Genomic DNA, 21,136 nt, shown 5'->3' with positions numbered 1-21,136 from the left:
GTACAAGAACTTGTGACAGTCTGTGTAGTGTTAAGAGCGGTATTAATCTTTAACCGGATTAGTACCAACCGTTGTGAGTGTGTAAGCGTTCTCCTTTAGCCGGATCCCGGTCCCCTATCGGCGATCCCGATCCTATCAAAAACCCTAATTATATTATACACTCCTCATATACGAAATTTAGTTTTATCCCACCTCAAGTTGTTCACCTACATTTCTCCCAGCCTATAGAACTCCTCCTTGTCTACCCTGTATCTTAAATTAGGGTTTACAGATACAATGCTTCTTTCTTCTTCTAGCACATCTTCTTCTAGATTGTCGCACAAGAGTTTCTCCTACATTCATCGTCAGCAAACTACGAACATCTCGGTAAACAAATTAGGTTGTATATATTTTACATGTGTTCTATATCAAATATAATCCTTTAAAAGATTGTCACATTACAATGCTAGAGATATGTTCTTATTTGCAGACAAATGAGGAATGTGAGTATCTGATCAATCTTCTTAAGCTTAACATGCATAAGTCATATGGTGTACACAGTGAAACTGAAAAGAGCAAAGATAGTAGGTGCGTATAATGACCTCTTCAGACTTGATATTTTGTTCTCTTGTTAAGGTTTCCCAATATTCTATTCATTGTTAAATTAGGTATCCAATACATTCTTCTAATGCAGGGTGCGTACGAGCTCTACTACTTTTCTTCCAAGAGAACGTCATAAGACAATCCGTAAAATTGAGTAAGTGATAAGATAATAGATAAAATTTTTCTCAAATTGATAAGATAAAAGATAAAATTTTTCTCAAAATTTTCCAAAATTTTTCGAAAAATTCTCTCAAGCCAGTTTCAAAAATCCGGCCAAAACAAATCCTTAAAAATAAAACCGGCCTACGTCTGCAATCTTACATGATTTTGATAATTTTAAATAAAATAATCAAAAAGGGAGAAATTGTTAGATAAAATTAGACCGGTTAATAGAACTTAACACAAATAAACTTCCTATGCAGGAACAGACAAAGAACCGGACCGGTCAAATCACTGAACCGGTTAAGAAACTCAACCGGTCAAACACCTACACTGATCAGAAACATGACCGCACAAAGAAGGCAAGATCGGTCAAAACAAGAAGGCCGAAAACACTAGACAGTCGGTCATTTAGAAGCCAAGGAATAACCGGAAGCCATCCGGTTCACACACATAACCGACCAGCATAAAAGATACTTCGGGTATCTGTTGAGAATGATACCGAAGGAACAGACTGAACATTGCCATATTCATACAAGTTTGAGGAAGATCTGCAAATTGCAGAAGATCGTCCTACAAGATCTTTCCACTTCAGGATAAATCAGAAAGACAATCTTCCAAGTACAGACAACTATCTAACCGACAGTTACCACATTAAGTAAAAGACAAGCCTAGCTGGTTTGTCCTACACACTGGAAGATTAGACCGCCAGGTCTGAAGACTATACCACCAGGTCTGAATCACTGAACCTCTGCTCAACCAATCAAATTCAAGGAAATGAAATATGACCGTTGGCATATTTCACCTATAAAAGGAGAAGCTGAAGAGGAGTAAATGCGGGACACAGTGGACAATTAATTTACAAGTGATAAGAGTGTGTTCTATCTCTAGAAAGCTTAAGTGCTAAGTTGAAGTGTAATTTTTACAATTTCGGTTAAAATTGTACGGGTATTATCGAGCAGGAAATAAGTCTCGATCGGATTGTATTTGTATTCCTTAGTGGATATCCTTCTCGCGGTTTCGAGAGGAAGGGGTGACGTAGGAGTTTCATCTCCGAACATCCATAAAAACCTGTCGTGTTATTTACTTTTTGCCAGTTCTACATTCCAACCGATCTGTACTAACCTACTTATACCGCTATAACCGATTCAACAGCATTGAAACCGACTTACTGAGTTACAAAACCGACCCAGCAATCTCCAAATCTGTCTTATTCAAATTCGGTCCTGCCTATCTTGTAAGTGTGCTGCTTCAACCTGAAACAAACCACTTCCGCGCTTGAACCTGGTTCAAGGGTTTGTGTCAGTTTGTGTAGTATTGAAACCCCGGTATTAATCTTTAACCGGATTAATCACCACCCTTTGAGTGAGACGCGCTGACCGGCCAACCCCGATCCTCCAGCCGTGACCTAGATCCTAACAGTAAGAGATTGCATATTTCACCTTTATACTTTTGTAGATAAGTCAACATGATAATGGAATAATTAAGTTTACCTTGATCTTATAAATTCTCCAAATTATTTCAATGGTCTATCACTATAAAATTTACTTGTTTTATTTTATTTTTATAATAAATTTGTTGCATTCGTGGTTAATCTGGCTCCATATAACTGACAGAACATGATGAGGCCTTCAAGTTCTTCACTACAAGGTGTGTCAGAAGTATAAACCAATTTAATTAACATTTGGTTTATCAATCTTGCCCAGTTTTTTTTAGATATTTTGTTTTGTTTTAGGAACATCATTGTATATTGCTCTGAATTCTGATCTTAAAGAAGAAGGTGAGGCTTTTTTCAGTAGCCAAAGAAAATTATAGTGATGTGCCTTGGTGGAATAAACTATTAGAGTGTGGAAAAGGACTTTCTGTTAAACTAGAAATGGGAGATGTGATGCTTTTCTAAAGCATGAGGCCTGATGTCACTCTCGATCCTTCAAGTTTACATGGTTAATTATTCTTTCTGCCTTCATTATTAATATCTCGTTACAATTGTTCAGAAAATTGTATAACATATTATAAATTCCATGATTTAGGTGGATATGTAGTTTTTAAAGGCAACAAGTGGTCATCCACAAAGTGGATGTGTGTTTATGAAGACAAAGTTTAATGGATGGGTATCAAAGGTAAATCTTATTCTATCATAGTATCAATATGTTTGAAAATCTCTCAAGTTTTATGGAGTTTGAAAATATTTTTTTGAGTTTCTTGATATGTTGTAGAATGCGAAACATATTCATATGTGAATGCTTTCATTAAAGTTTCTTATTTGCCTTTGTTTTGTTTTCTTATACTCATGTGCTATCAATTCTTTCATAATTCAAGCTTTTGTTTTAGGTTAATAAAAGGAGGCATGATGTCATATCATTCCCAACTCATACCCGCAATATACTTACATATTGAAGGTGAGAGATTATATTTACATGGATACATTAATAATAGAGATGAATGTTTTAAAGGATAAATATGTCCTAAGTTTGATGATATACTTATTGATTAGGTTTTCTTTTTGATGAATATATCATTAGCAAACTTCCATATTATGTCTATGTTAAATATGTTTTAAATATGTTCTGTTTTATTAAGGGAAATTTATTTTAGTAAAAAAATATATTGAACGGACTAGATAAACAGAATAAACAGAGAATGTAAAAAATTAGTGCAAATAATGATCTATCAAATCAGTTTAAAGAATATAAAGATTTCAAAGATGTATGTTGAAGAATTCGATGAATGGTGTGAGAGGTGCAGTTATCCATTTGATTACACATCACAAATTTAAATATAATCTTCAAATACTACGAGTTCTAGGAAATTATATAATAGAAGCTTGTCTTGATTTGTTTATACCAAGATGCTAAATTAAGTAATGAAGTAAAAGTGATTTACTATTTGGTTAATATCGTTTGACTTATGATGTGTCTATTGTTGTTTCAATAAAACCATCATAGAAGTCTGTTAAAATAATGAGGAGGTTCTCTTAAAAGTATGCACAAATGTCTAATTCTTATTTTAGTGTTGACAGAGATGTTACTTCTATAGTTACAATGTACTGTTTTCTAAAATTATTTTATGGTTCCATTTTGTATTGTGTGTTTATTTCTTCTTTGCTACACAAAGATCTAATGTACATATTGTATAAATATTTGTCAATTTCTATGGAACTATGAAGATGATGAGAATATGGAAGAGATTAATGGGTAAAATTGGTATTTTGTAGATGTTGAGATTATGAACCAACAGAAGAAAGATTCGAAATAAAAGAGGGTCATGAGTTATATTACTAGATCAAGAATAATTAGTTATAGATATTGGAGTGGTATATTTGTTCTTGTTGTTGCTTGAAAGTTGATCATAAATGGTGGCAGCAATCAATTATCAGCACCACACCCATGAAATTGAATACTATAAAGAAGAGTATAAGAGCTCCTAAGATAGTTCCTGACTTTAAAGACTCCTTTGGGGATGGCTACCAAATCTTCACATATATAAGGTGATCCATATATAATTTGTAGAGTCAAAATAGAACAAAGTTACATAAATATCAACTTTAATTTGTAGAATAATAATAATTATATAATTATTGTATTATTTAAAAAAAACCACTAAAGAAATATCATCTTTAATTTGTAGAATAATAATAATAATATAATAATTATTATTATTATTTAAAAAACCACTAATTATATATTGTTCATTATTGGATTGTTTTATGTAGACAAAGATGAAATATATGGGGAAAGATAATGATAAAACAGGAATCCCACTGGTATGATCTTCTTTAGCTGATATTGTCTTTTATATAATAGAAGATCCAAAAAAATTTATTCAGGATAATGTGTTTTTTTCTTTTTGATGTATATCATCTTGTATATGGTTAGATGTTTGTTCATCCACATTGTCCATTCTAAACAGGTTTGCAGTTTGATTATGTAGTTGACATTACATAATTTTGATATATATGTAATCTGGAAAACCATCTCGAGCCTTGTAAGTTAATTTGTCAAATATCATCTTTTTTACTAAAGTGAGCTCTTAATACCATCACCCCTGACATTACTAATAAAGTTCTTAACTAATACCATTGACAAGACAGGTAATAATACATTTTGAATAAGAAGTGGTTTGTCCTTTTATAGTTATTTAATTGGGTTTTCCTTTCATATTTTGGGCTTATCTATTAAGTATATTATCACATTAACCCCTTCTAGTTGAAGAGGTTATTAACTACCTAGAAATCATAAATATTAGATAAATAATCTAGATAGATATATATGTTAGGGTGGATCTTTGACACACACAACACATACATTTTCATTTGTTATTTTATTTGTTATTTTCTCATGATTACATTTGTTAATTTATCTTAATATGTTACATTTATCTTTTTACTTTATTTTTTATTACTAAAACTTATTTTGTTCCCTTTTTGCTTTAGTAGAATTGGGAACTTTCAAGGAGCAGTTCGTTGAATTCGATATCGATTTCGGTATAGTTTATTTTCTAATTTTGTTTGTTAAAGTATCCTATTATATAAAATGAAGTAATTCCATATTTGATGTCCTATCTTATTGCTTAGTGTTAATTTTGGGAATTTTTTTTTGAGACTCAACATAAAGATGTACATATTTCTATTTGTTATTCATATCATTAAATGTAAATTGATGGCTTTAGAAATGAAAGGAAAGATTATTCTTCACTATTAATTTTTAGTTATTTATGTTATTCTTTGAATTTGGTTTGTGGAGGAATACAAAATATAAGGGAAATATATATACATTTGGCAGCAGTTTTAAATTACTATTTTTCACCTTTAGCTATAGAAATATATTCACGTATCCATCATTTAGCGACGGTACACATTCCTACAGCCAATATTTAGCTACGGAACCAACAGCAATGCCTGGCGAAAGGCTCACTTCTCGTGGCTATTGCGCAATAACGATGGTAAAAATGAATAACAACGACTGTAAAATGAACAATAGTGACTGTATTTTTCGTCGTCATTACTTACTTTTATATTAGTGAACAATGTGTAAACTATGGGGATCTTCTAACTCATCGTTTTGTCATTTAGTTAGATGAAAAAAGTTAAATATTTTTAAGATCAAAGAGGTTTAGATATTTGAGAGTTTATTTCCTTTAATAAAACTCTTATATCAAAATGGTGCTATAGATTTGCAAAAGAACCGAATAGTCATTAGGCATCGATGATTAAATGTAAGTATGATTACGATTGGTCTGTTTGATTCACAAAAATGTCTTATTATCTAGCGGGATGTAGTATTTGGAGGAAAATTTATTCTGTTTGGAAAAGTTTTCGTGAGCAATCTAGATTCATTGTGGGAGTAGTTCTTCGATCAATTTTTGGGACGACAGTTGATGTAGTGTCCAAAGTCTAGTTACAACGTATCATGAGTTTGTTTTCATTGTTATATGTGGAGATGACATGTTTGATCCTCGATTTAGTGATTTCGCTAGCCGAATTAGATATAGAAGGAGATTAAACATTATGGAAAGTTTGTTCCATAATAGAGTTTTACTTTTGATAGGACGTAAACAAGTGTACCCATTTGAACAAGACGTTATGCATTGGAAAGATATGAATAGTTTTCATGTAGGACATTGCTACAAGTTGTTCTCTAAGATTAGTTCATGTAATATTTTCGGGGAGAAACTTTGGGAGTCAAAGATTTCATCCAAGATTTCATTCTTTGGATGAAACGTTATTCACTGTGTAATTCTTATAGATGATATGTGCATGAAAAAATGTTGTATTATGGTTAGTCATTGTCATATGTGTCATGAGAAGGTTGAATCAACAACTCACTTACTTTTGCATTGTCGAGAGGTGGCTAGTATTTGGAGTCTTTTGTGGAGTATCACTAGGATTCATTGGGTGATTTTTGAGTCTTTGATAGTTGTTGGAAAATTTAGATTGATGCAACTAATATAGTAGGCCTGCATAATTGGGTTACCATCTCAATTATTTTTTGATAGACTATCTGGTTGGAGAGGAATCATTGAAATTTCACTAATCGTAGTCATCTGATGTAAATCATTCAAAATGTTATTATTATATGCTTTCTGATATTTATTCTGGAAAGCAGGTAGAATCCGTCGGGAAGTTAATTTTTATTTTCGATGACTTACAAGTTCGATAACCTATTGAGTAACATTTTTTATATTTTAGTGTTTATTTTTTGTTTTTTATTTTTATTTATTTTTCTTAATGTCATGCTTTTATTGTTGTGCTCAAAATATTTTCAATATTTTTAATATACATGGATCTTTTTCAAAAATATATATATTTATATATAATAATAAATATTTTCGTATTCAATTAATAAATTGATTTATATCATTAATGATAGCGTTACAAGATGAAGTTTAATTATAGAAGAGTGCTAGGTGGAAAATGAGAAAGAGAATGGTATGTGTTAGAATAATTAAGCTAAATGAAGAAAAAGAAATAATTAATTAAAGAAATAATTAATTAATATTAAATATTTTAATTGATTAAAATGAAATTAAAAAAACTAAGTTTAATATTATACGACATAGTTTTGATGATGAATAAGTGAATAAAATAAGTTGTGCAAATGTTTATGCGCAGGTACAACTGAAGAAGCGCGAGTAGACGTCTTAGTGCAAGTAGACGTCTCAGACTGAAGAAGCGCGAGCAGGAATCTCATTTCAACAGACATAGCGGTCTGAAGAAGCGCGAGCATACGTCTCACTTCAATAGACATTGTGGTCTAAAGAAGCGCAAGCAGACGTCTCACTTCACAGACGCAGTGGCCTGAAGAAGCGCGAGCAGACGTCTCACTTCAATAGACGCAATGGTATGAAGAAGCACAAGCAGACGTTTCATTTCAACAGACGCGGTGGTTTAAAGAAGCGCGAGCAGACGTCTCACTTCAATAGACGAAGTGGTCTGAAAAAGCGCGAGCAGACGTCTCACTTCAACAGACGCATTGGTTTAAGGAAGTGCGAGCAGACATCTCACTTCAACAGACGTAGTGGTTTGAAGAAGCGCGAGAAGACGTCTCACTTTAACAGACGCAGTGGTTTGAAGAAGCGTGAGCAGCAGCCTTGCTTCAGCAACAGTCTGAAGAAGCGCGGGCAACAGCCATGCTTTAGCAGACATCTGAAGAAGGGTTCTGCTTATCTACATAGCTCATCGACACAGTGGACAACAAAGTTGGTTATAAGAAGACTTCCTAGTTAGCTTATTACAACTACCACCAAGTGCTCAACCATTAGAAAGTCGATACGTATCTACAAATCCAAGTCGATCATTGCTTACTTCTCAACATCAAAGTACAACATCAAATCCCTAGACTTATGAACTACGGGCCTCTATATTTCCAGTACGGCGAATCCCCGAATATCTGGATTTGAGGTACGACAAATCTTTCTCGGTCATTTTACAATCCAAAATTCAGAGTCAGCCGTTTTTATACTTCACTATAAAGAATCTTTAGAGTACAACAGTTATATCTCTAGTTCTATTTCTGGTTCTCAAAGTTATTTACACAAGCTCTAAGTTCTTACTCTCTCTCTATTGTAAAAACATATATTGTATAAGATGAGAATATACTCATTGTTGTAAGTTGAATATAAGTTGTATGTTCAACAGAGTGAGTGCTAAGAGTTCAGAACATTCATCTATTAAGTCTTGGGTTTCTGACTGGGTTTGTATAGGCTCTATATAAACCAAAGTCTCCTAGTGAAATCCTTCTGGAAACAGAAGAAGGGGTGACGTAGGAGTTTTATCTCAGAACATCCATAAAACTCTCGTGTTATTTACTTTCTGTATATTTTTGTCTTGCATCCGTAGCTTCAAATCTAACAAGCATTTCCGCTCTTGAACTTGCGACAATTTGTGTAGAATAGAAAAATGTTTAAGTCTCTAAGATGATTAAAACTGAATTTAAAGTCAAGATTTACTCAACAACATTCAACCCCTCTTCTATTGTTGTAACTGATCCTAACAATATGTCATCACAATTTTTTGTGATGAGAAGAGACGAGACTTTTTTAATTTTTCGACCAATCGCAACACGTCATTTATTTATCTTCCAAATTACCTGTATCTATCATTTCTCTTCATTATATTTGACTTATCTAAATTTTTTTTAACCTTTTAGTTTGTTTTCTTATTTGTTTAAAAAAATAACACTTTTTAATATAAATTAAAATTTATTAAAGGAGTAAGGTCTAATTAAATTTCATTTAAATAAAATGCGTCAAAATTAAACGATTTTGTTATAAAAAATTAATTGAGAATAATTTTTTTCACAAACCAAATTGGCTCACTATTGAGTTTGAAATCAGCTTAGAAATCAAGGTTTTTCGTGAATTTTTATAAGATTTTATCCAATTTCTTTTATAATTCTTTATCAATCAAATTGATCTAACCATCGTACTATTGATTTTATTAACTAAAATACTATAATGCAGTTATATATTTTTACAAAATTCAAATTTTAAATTAAAAAAATATTATAGTAAATTAATTAATTCAAATTCAAATTACTTATTTATTTAATTTGTTGTCATATAAATTTAATTTTAACAAAAAATCAAAACAAATCTTCTAATAACCATTATGGAACAAACTCTAGTTTCGGATGTTCAACCTAGCGGTTAACCGGTTCAAACTAAGTTCGGTTTTGCCTACAAATCGGTTAACTTACCGGTAATTGTATTAGTATTACCCGTTCTAATTATATATGTAGGTGAATCGGGCTTAACCAAAACCCGCTAATTTATTTCAGTTGTTTATTAATTATTTTTATAATTTTATATAAGTTATAATTTATTTTTTTAAAACAATTATATACAAATTATAATTTAAAATTTAAAAATAATTAATATATATATAAATTATTAAATATTATAATATTATAATATATCTAATATTTATCAAATAACTAATATAAAATATATAATATATAATTATTACTTGGATTAAAACCGATAGAAAATAGTTGAATCGAACACAAACAGGTTTACCGATAAACCATTAAAATAAATAATAAGTTATTGCTTTGATTATCGGTTTTTTATTTTTTTCACATCCATAGTTAAAATACCAAAATATTCTTATATTTTGATTTTTTCTCATTTTTTATAGAAATAATATAAGATAATTTTAATATTTTAATAGATAAATAAATAATTTTATGAAATTATGGTTGAATTTTTAGAAGAAAAAAAAAATCATTACAAATCTCAAAACAGAAATCACCTTCAAAGTAGTGAGATGTTTTGTGTGAGGTTGGTTATTTTTGGGTTTTATTACATTTTATTTTTTTAATAAATAAAATTTTAATTTAGTGATTTTTATTTAAAATTAAAAAAATATATATATATAACAGAAAGGACCACCCTCTAAAAATAGCAGTATAGATGTGTCAGGCTGTCAGATGTATGGTCCCGTATATTCATTTCGGCCGTGGAATATTGGGGAAATTTGATGAAATGATCCTAATAATAACCTTAATTCCAAAAAAGGCTTGCGCTTAATAATGTTTACAAAATTGGTCTTTTTGCCCTGCGAAATGTCTGTCTTGCCCCTGTGACTGCACTTACGCGAATTACACTTACGCAGATTACACTTACGCAAATTACACTTACGCGAATTATGTAATATGCGTACATTGAAAGACGCATATTACATATACGCGCATTATGTAATATGCGTCTTTCATACTATATAAAGCGTCTAATTTTGACCCTCATTTTAAATCTCCAATTTTTAGGGTTCTGACTCTCTCTCAAACCCTATCCCCTTCAATCCTGCTGCTCCGCTAAGGTAAGACATTCTTGTCTCAATTCATTCTTATGTATTCTAGGTTTTGAATAATATCCAAGTGATATTATGTTGGATGCAGGATCTAGGGTTTTAAGGAAATCTTAAAAGTTTATCTATGTAAAGATGATGACAATCAACAACACATGGGTTTGTACTTCATTGATCCATGGAAGCAGAAGTTAAACGTTTCGACGGATATGGAAATTGAAAAGGAGAATCCGATAGAGTTTAACACTCTCAACATCGGTAAAGGAAACTTGCGGATTGGTAAAAAGGAAACGTTTTGTTTTGATGATTTTGAATCTGAAACAGAGAAATGAGTAAATCAGGTATCTATTTGAATTCAATTAGGGTTTCAAAGGAGTAATTCATATCATTCCTTTTACTACTACTTGATTTTTGTAGGTAAAGGAAGATTGAAAGATTTGCAGATGCAAAATGATAATCGTTTTTGTACAGATTGTGGCTCTCCAGACCCAAATTGGGCGTATGTTTCTTACTTAGTATTCGATATTTTAAAAATGTTGATAGAGTTGTGAGAAGAATTAAGAGGGTTGGTTGTTTATACTTTCAGGTCAGTTAATATTGGGGTTTTCATATGCTTAAAATTCTGTGGAGTGCACAGAAGCCTTGGAGCACATATCTCAAAGGTGATATGAGTGATGGTTCTCAATGATTGATAGATGAATTGGATAAAAAAAATGATATGTCATAACTCATAAGTGATTTAAACAACAAGAACAGGTGTTATCGGTGACATTAGACGAATGGACAGAGGATGAAATTGAGGCGATGATTGATGTTGGAGGAAATGCTTCTGCTAATTCTATTTAACAGGCTTATATTCTAGATAGTTTCTCGAAACCTAGGCTAGATTCTAGCCACGAGGACCATTCTAAATTTATCAGGCCAGTTTTATGATCGGTCAATCAGTGCAACTAAACTATCTTGGGTTAATATATTGATCAAATCATTTAAATCCCACCCACAATTTCTTTGGTTTGTTTTTATTGTAGGTCTAAGTATGAGCTGCAAGAATTTGTGAAGCCTAGCTTACGTATTTCTTCAAATTCTAACAAGAAGTCAAGCAACAATTTGCAGTCTAGTTCATCTCATTCCGTAGTCATTCTCTATCCAAAGATCTACATCTTTTTTGTGTGGTTAATTCTGTTCATACTAAATAAATAATTATGAATTCCTAATGGATGGCTGACTGACAGGAAGGAATGGTGGAATTTATAGGAATGCTCAAGATAAAAGTGGTTAAAGGCACAAATTTAGCTGTCAGAGATATGTTCTCGAGTGATCCTTATGTTGTTCTTACTCTCGGGCAGCAGGTGAGTGAGTTGAGTCCAATCCCGATTTTTGTATATTTTGAAAATGTTAATATGATCAACTTTATATAGAAAGCGCAAACAACTATTATGAGGAGTAATCTTAATCCTATATGGAATGAGGAGCTGATGCTTTCAGTGCCCCAGAATTATGGGTCGGTGAAATTGATAAAAAAAGAAGATTGCTTTGTGTTTTTAACAATTTTCGAAGATAAATGAAATTATACATGCATGCAGGAAGTGTATGACTATGATACATTTTCTGTTGATGACATAATGGGTGAGGCAGATATTGATATACAATGGATGATAAGTTTTGCAATGGTATATGGGGATGCTGCAATGTTTGGAAACATGCAAATTGGGAAATGGATAAAAGCGGATGATAATGCCCTCGTAGAAGACAGCACTGTGAATATAGTCGATGGAAAGGTGAAGGAGGAAGTGAGTCTTAAGCTACAGAATGTGGAATCGAGAGAGATTGATCTAGAACTAGAATGGATTTCTCTTGAGCAATAATCATCTTAGTTAATCTTAAATATAACTAACTCTCTTACTTGTAATCAATAATAATAATCTTTTTTCCAAAAAAAAAAATAATAATAAGCTCTCAATTCTCATTGAAGCCATTTTATATAGAGAATTCTAGTTTTGTAAATCATTTACAGTTTTTTCCAGATCCTAAAATTCTTCACCTGTTTCTCCATCAAGCTTTCTCTCTTGATGAAGCCAAATTTTCTTATTTTGTAACACATTATTTTACCTAAATTTATATAGAGAGTTTCATGAGAATAGATGTGACTGACTTATAAAAATTACTTTCTATATTTGTTACAAATTTTATTATAGTCTGAGATTCTAAATTTTGGGTTGTTTGTGTTTTATTATGTATGGTGTCCTATTTAATCGGACTAAGTTTGTTTTCATAATGTTTTATTTTTTGTATGAATACAATTAGTCATGGATGAATCGTTCTCAATTGTGTCAACAATACTGCCTAAAGTGTCCGAATAATTTGACAAAACAATACCCAACCATGTTTAAACCGTCATCTGAAAATGATGAAGTTAATCTTTGATGAACTTAAATAGTCAGCTAAGAATGATGTAGTTGTGATTACTTTGATCTTTGATGAACAAAAGGGCCAACAAGAGGACATTTGTTTACTATTTCATCTCTCATTGATGAAATAAAACAATTGCATTTCTATTGGAACTTATACAATGTAAATTTAGTTATATTGTCTAAATATTATCTTTTAACTTTATATACCCAATTCATAATGAATGAAAATCATTTAAGTAGTTTTTTAATGTTAAAACTAAATATGAAATGAAAAAAAAAATCAGATAATAACAAAACAGCTGAAGGAAAGGAAAAAAAACTCATTCCAACATTTAATAGTTTTAATTCAACTAATGATTAAATATCATAATAAGAAGAAGAATAATTTCTTCCTTCTTTTTTGACCAAGTTTTGGTGGGTAAATAAGGATGAGTTCCATTATTTATTCTTAACTTAACAAGAACCAGGCTAAACAGTAGACAAAAATGAACAAAATAACATAGAAGTCAAAACTCTTCTTTCTCGAAGATGGTCTGTTTTGGCTTTGTGGTTTTAGTTGTCAACCACCTCAATTAAGGTAGTTTCATAGTCAATAGGTGCCTCAAATCCATGGAGATTGATCACTGCGGCAGCCACATTTGCAAGTCCTCCAGTTGGAACATCCTTCTTGTACCTCACACCAGCCGTCAAACCTGGCCCTCCAATTGCAATAGGCATTTGTACAAATGCAACCAAACCCACATATGTATTTTAAGTATATTGTTATTTACGGGAAATTGTTAATATTGAAACCCAGTTGACGCAAACCTGCATCTCAAACAATATCATCAAAATCTGAAGAACCCATATTTCAAAATTGACAATTTCATTTGAAAATCTAAATTATAGAGTATTTATATGAGAACCCTAAATTTAGGGTTCGTGGCCGGAGAGTATTTACCAAATGCGAGAAATACATTATTCGTAATTGAGCCTGTTGTCATTGTTAGACAACGCAAGCCCTGGCGCCGAAAGATGACTATTCCATTGTCATCTTGATCAAAGAATGAAGCATGTTGTTGGAGGACACTCATGCCATATTGAGGGTGCCCTATTGTTCCTTGTGGATAGTACATATCAGGAGCAGTCGACCCTCTAACCAAGTCTGCATATTTGATGAAAAAATACTCAATCTCAAAGATCTAATAATTTGAAAGAACAAGATCTAGCTAGAGAATACATACAAGGCTTTGGAAGTGTGGTGTCGAGGTCGGAGCGAACATTACGTTCGACGGTGACGGGGGCAAGTGGAGCCTCCGATGATAAGGCGCTCTTGTCTTGAGTCGTCGTCATGTATGTGTGTTAATCTGATATCCAGAGATGAATGCATCGCGATAGCGTCCTCCATTGGAGATTGTTCTTTCATAGTTTATTATAAATCGAATCGAAACCCTAGCCGTTTTCCTATATTTTACAAATGTCTGAATCTCAATATATACTCAAATATATCAAATGCGAGAAATACATTTCTCGTAATTGAGCCAAATGCGAGAAATACCAAATACGAGAAATACATTTATCGTAATTGAGAGGTAAAACAGGCGCGCAGGGGTATTACAGACTTTTCACATGGCAAAAAGGTAATTTTGCCAAATTTATCGACCGTGGGCCTTTTTGGAATTAGACCTCTTATGAGGGCCATTTCATCAAATTTCCTGAATATTGTCGAACATACAAACAAATGTAAAAAAAACTCTTTTGACCTCAACGAAAAGAAAAGAAAACAGTTTTTTAATTTATTTTTTTTAACACAAGTAATTTTGCACATATTCAATTAAAAGGTAATTCTATTTTTTAAAATAAATGGTAAATTTAATATTTTAATAGATAAAAAAAAGACTGATTAGATGATTAAGATGTTAAATTAGTCTTATGATAAAAATCTATAAAAAAAAAATAATAATAATCACTCGCCTAATTTAGTAATGGTTCAATTCACTCTTGTTGTCTTATATCACATTATTAAATTCATTATCTAAAATATTAAAATATTTTTTATTTTAAATTATTATTTTTATTTTATTATTATATATTAATACATTTTAAATTTTTTACCAAATATAATAGGGAATGGAAATTGTGAAAGTAAACGTGAGAGATTGACATTCCATCATTTTATTGGTTGAAAAAAATAAATAAAAAACATTGTAAAAAAAGAGAAAATAAATAAATTATTTTATTTTATCCGTCAATTAGATTAGATTGCGCTGTTACATATCTTTTTTTTACATTTTCTCTTCTAAATTTCTTCTCTCTATCGATCCTCAAAATCATCAAAAATTATTTAAAAGTAATAATATATACAACACCCTTAACACCCTTAGATCATCTCCAACCCACCTACAAACTCATCTCCATAATAAGTTTTAGCCTCCAACCCACCTCCAAACTCAACTGCATTTTGAGTTTTTCTGCAAATTCTCTCTTCTCTAAACCTAAATTTGCAGGGACACTGTTCACATACTTAAAAGTTTTCAAAACTTTCATTTCAGTTCTTTTAGTTTGTTTTTAATTAATTTACATAACTTATTTATATTTTAATTTGCTTACATATTTTAATTATTTATATTTTAATTTATTTATATGTTTAATTCATGATAATTTTAATAAGGTTTGTTTTGTTGTATTTTTTTGTTTGTTGTGTTTATTTAATAATGTTTAATTTGTTTTATGCAGTTATATAAATAATTGATTGATAATTAAAATTTAAAAGTAATTAATAAGTTATTGTAAAGTTATGGGTTTAATTTATAATTTTAGATAAATATATAAATAATATTGAAAAAATTAAAAATTATTATAAAAAAGAATATTTTGAGAATATTTTTTTGAGTTTGAGTTTGGGTTTTTGGGTTGGAGATGAATTACTATTTGATGGGATGTTTACTGCATTTTGGGTTTGAGAATAGATATTTGAGTGATGACCTTATATAGCACTTTTATACAACACCTACCTAATTTGGTAAAAAATATAAGAGAGAAAAATATTTTTTTTATTTAAATAATTTATTATTCATAATTAATTAGTATAATTATTATTAAAATACTATATGTTTATTTTTTTTAATTATCTTTTATATATATATATATATATATATATATATATATATATTAAATAATTTGTAAATTACTTAATTTTTAATAATCCATGTCAGGTAAATTTTAATAATCCATATCAGGATATGACACAATTTTTTATTGACCATTTTATTTTTATTCATTCTTTCATAGTTATATAACATAATTTATTAATAAAAATATTTAAATGTATTTTTTAAATAATTTTTATTATATATTAACACATTAAAAATATATTCAAAAAATTCACTTAAAATATCTTAAAAATTAATAATATAAAAATCAATATTATAAAAATATCTTGATATATTTTCATGAAGCTTAAGATAATTAAAATATTTTAATTATTTGTAAGATATTTATAAAATATCTTTAAAATCAAGATAAAGATAAAGAGGAAAAGAAAATTTTCTGTAATGCGAAGGATCAGGATGGAAATGGAAGATGATCCTTAAGTTGTTGTTGAGGAAACTCAAGAGGAAGACACCAAAGTTGAAACAGAGAATTTAAAAGCCGATAAAGAAGATTTCAAAACCGATGTGGAGTCTGAAGCTGAAGCCGAAGATAATGAAGACAAAAAAACAGAAATTCAAGTTTAAGATAACAAATGTAAAAGCCCTGAAATTCTCATAAACAATTCTTTCTATAAAATCAGAACGGCTTGTACAAAGAGAGAATTTAAAATGAGAAACAACAATACTCATCATCCTCTTCAATACAATTTTCTTACATCGTTAGAGGAAGGGGAAGAGGAAGAGGAAGAGGAATGGAAAGAATGCCTCTCAATGAAGATAGATGGCATGCGAAAATCCCATACTGAAATAGTTAGGTTTGAATGTAGTCTTTTCTATTTGTAATCTCTGTTTTTTTTTTTAGAATGTATAAATGCTACTAATCAGTTTTTTAGGGTTTTTAATTGTCATCCTTAATCATAGTTTTGATTTGTCTAGCTTTGATTTATGACTCTCCCACTTTTGAGATTTTAATGAAATGGTTTTAACCGTTTTTTTAAAAAAATATCTTTAAAATCATAATATAATATAATTAATTTCACTATTCATACCATAGATTAGATGATATTGTAGCTACAAAAACATAATTGGTGCTTCATAGCATTTATCATTCACTCTTATTAAATTTGTATTTTCAATTAATCGGATTATCTGTTTATCATAAATGTAAAGATAAGCTTGAGGGATTTTTTTTCAATAATATTATAAAAATATAAAGATAAGCTTGAGATATTTTTCAATAAAGTCTTTGAGATATTTTTCAATAAAGTCTTTGAGATATTTTTCTACCTGTCCTCATTTTATTAAGATGAAAAATTCTTTTGGCTTCTCTACCCACGTGGCTTTATTTCATTGTACAAATTGTCTGTCAAAATATAGAGAGTCCCTTATTTTAAGAATATTTACATTAACAACTGTACACGTTATTAAAAGTAGCATGTGAACGATTAATATATAAAAAAAACAAAGAAAATAATTATGTAAAAAATATGACGGAAATAAAAATAATTTTAATAAAATAAATATTCGGATATTGAATTTTTGATCAAATATAAAATTCTACAGTCTAATATTACGTATTATTATATATTTATTTAAAAAATAAGTATATTAAAAAAACCATCTAACCCTGTATTTTTAAATATTCGATTACACCTTTAGACATAAGCCCTTAGGCTTTTTTATCATCAATGATATTCCCTCCATAGATGAACCCTAATGTTTCTCATCAATATTTGCGTTACTCAAATTGGCATTTCTTTCATTGACAAACCCTTAGGTTTTCTCACCAGTATTTACGTTACTCAAACTGAACTTAAGCCAATATTCTCATTTCCGTTTAATCTACCAATATTCACGCACTCACATATAATAATTATATCTTTTAAAAAATTCAAACACTGGTATTTAGTATGAAATGTTAACGGTTTAACTTATAAACCACTTATGATTGTTAAAATAATTTTATAACTTTATATATATATATATATATATATATATATATATATATATATATATATATATATATATATATATATATTGTAAGTGAAATTTTGAGTAATTATATAAACTAGCATGTAACATGTGCATTTGTATGAGGTGATATAAAAATTCATGAAAAAAATACATTAAAAATGTTTCTTTATAATTTAATTCAATATATTTTTATCTAATTATTAAAAAATATGACAAAACTTACATTTATCCAATCGTTTTATTTCAAATTATTATGTTATTTTTTTAAATCTACCCAAAATCATATAAATTGAAAATGATAGAACAAATCTTCAAACATTGAATTTTTGATCAAATTATCAATCAAATATTAAGTTCTAATGGGTCTAATATTACTTATTATTATATATTCTTATTTAAAAAAATAAGAATATTAAAAATATCATTTAATCAATTTATTTAAGTTTTTATATTTTTTTATATCTATAATGATTTTGATTATTTAATAACCAAATTTTAGGGTGCATACTTAAAAATTTGATTACACCTTTAGGCATAAATCCTTAGGTATCACCAAAGTTTGTGTTACTCAAACCGACATTCCCTCTATGGACGAACCCTTAGGTTTTTATCACCAATGTTTTCATTACTCAAGCCAACATTTCCTTCATAAACGAACCCCCTTAGGTTTTATCACCAATGTTTGCATTACTCAAACAACATTTCCTTCATAAACGAACTTTTAGATTTTTTTAACTAATGATTGCGTTACTCAAGTCAACATTCTCACTTTCGTTTCAACTACCAAGGTCCGCGCACTCTTAGATAATAATCACTAGTATGAAATGTTAACACTTTAACCGTTAGACCACTTATGATTATTGAAATAATTTTGAAATTTTGTGTGTATATATATTTTGACCACTTTCAATTTATACGGACCTATTATCTATCGGCTTACACTTTAAAAATTAAACATCATTATATATATATATATATATATATATATATTAGTTAAATAAAAAGTTGAACTTATATTGTTAAAATTTCCCGCATTCATTTAGTTTAGTGTTCAATTTAAAATATAAAGTTTTATTAGCCTAGTTGGTTAATGAGTTATAATTATTTTGTTAGATTGCAAGTTCGAAACATACCTATAACATTTTTTATTTTATTTTTAACCATTTTAAGTTTATGGGCAGGTCAACCCACAATCCGACTCAAGTATTCATTTACTCTCACATATATATATTCAAGTTAACAACAACTCTCGACCTAGAAATTCGGACACTTTAAAAATTAAGCATCAATGTTTGCGTTACTCAAGCCAACATTCTCACTTTTGTTTCAACTACTAAGGTCCGCGCACTCCCATATAATAATCACCAGTATGAAATGTTAACACTTTAACCGCTAGACCACTTACGATTATTTAAATAATTTTATAATTTTGTGTGCATATATATTTTGACCACTTTCAATTGATACCGACCTATTATCCATCGGCAAAGCACATCTCAATTACACTTTAAAAATTAAGCATCATTATATATATATATATATTAGTTATTTAAAAAGTTAAACTTATATTGTTAAAATGTCCCGCGTTCATCTAGTTTAAAGCACATCTCAATTGCACTTTAAAAATTAAGCATCATTATATATATATATATATTAGTTAGTTAAAAAGTTGCACTTATATTGTTAAAATGTCCCGTGTTCATCTAGTTTGGTGTTGAATTTAAAATATAAAGTGTTATTAGCCTAGTTGGTTAAGGATTGTACTTATTTTGTTAGGTTGTAAGTTCGAAACATACATATAATATTTTTTATTTTATTTTTAACCTTTTTAAATTTATGGGCGGGTCAACCCACAATCCGACCCAAGTATCCATTTATTCTCACATATATATATTTAAATTAACCACAACTCTCAACCCGCCAATCCAAACACTTTTAAAATTAAGTATCATTATATATATATAGAGAGAGAGAGAGAGATTAGTTAATTAAAAAATTAAACTTATATTGTTAAGATGTCCCGCATTTATTTAGTTTTGTGTTGAATTTAAAATATAAAGTGTTATTAGCCTAGTTGTTTAAAAGGTTGTACTTGTTTTTGTTAGGTTGCAAGTTTGAAATATACATATAGCATTTTTAATTTTATTTTTAACTGTTTTAAGTTTATGGGCGGGTCAACCCACAATTCGACCCAAGTATCTATTTACTCTCACATATATATCCAAATTAACCATAGCTCTCGATCCGACAATCCGAACACTTTAAAAATTAAACATCATTATATATATATATATATAGATTATCTACTGGGTCTAATATTACTTATTATTATATATTTGCTAGGAAGATTCACGTGCGACTCACACGGATAAAAATATAATAATAATAATAATATGTATTCAATGATTAAAATTCTTAATAAATCATGAATAATATATTAAAATATAAAATATAACACTCTCATTCCACATTTTATTCATTTAGGTAAAACAACTTATTTTCTCACATATTTTTTTCGAATAAACCTCTCATCTCATGACCTTACACTTTCACTTTGTTTAATAAAATATTTGATTTATATTTTTTAACATTTAACTTCGTAACCTCACACTTTGGTCATTCAAATATTTGATTCATATTTTTTAACCACTTTCAATTGATACCGGACTATTATCCATTAATAAACCACATGTCAATCACACTTGGTTAAAGAGTTGTACTTGTTTTGTTATGTTGCAAGTTTAAAACATACATTTAGCATTTTTAATTTTATTTTTAACCATTTGAAGTTTATGGGCGGGTCAACTCACAATCCAACCCAAGTATCCATTTACTCTCACATATATATCCAAATTAACCACAACTCTCGACCCGACAATCCAGACACTTTAAAAATTAAGCATCATTATATATATATATATATATAATGATATATATATATATATATAATGATATATATATTAGTTAGTTAAAAAGTTGAACTTCTGTTGTTAAAATGTCTCACGTTAATCAAATTTGGTGTTAAATTTAAAATATATTGCATTATTAACTTAGTTGGTTAAAGAGTTGTATTT

At 29.4% G+C, this 21,136-nt stretch overlaps 1 protein-coding gene and 1 pseudogene across 1 annotated transcript; one reads left to right on the top strand and one right to left on the bottom strand.

Annotated features, from left to right (window-relative positions):
* Positions 1 to 10,701: 10,701 nt before the first annotated feature.
* LOC124927078 lies at positions 10,702 to 12,411 on the top strand (annotated as a pseudogene).
* A 1,098-nt stretch (positions 12,412 to 13,509) lies between these two features.
* On the bottom strand, positions 13,510 to 14,289 carry LOC124927067 (peroxygenase-like). Its single transcript, XM_047467414.1, has 3 exons — positions 14,181 to 14,289; positions 13,898 to 14,101; positions 13,510 to 13,649 (listed from the first exon to the last, which is right to left on the bottom strand). Exons 1-3 carry the CDS (start codon positions 14,287 to 14,289, stop codon positions 13,510 to 13,512), a joined length of 453 nt encoding a protein of 150 aa, XP_047323370.1.
* Between the last annotated feature and the right edge of the window lie 6,847 nt (positions 14,290 to 21,136).

This window comes from Impatiens glandulifera, chromosome 1 (assembly GCF_907164915.1).
Source record: "Impatiens glandulifera chromosome 1, dImpGla2.1, whole genome shotgun sequence".
In the NCBI taxonomy this organism is placed as follows: domain Eukaryota; kingdom Viridiplantae; phylum Streptophyta; class Magnoliopsida; order Ericales; family Balsaminaceae; genus Impatiens; species Impatiens glandulifera.
Note: the sequence above shows the minus strand (reverse complement) of the source record. Positions and strands in the feature narration are given on the sequence as shown.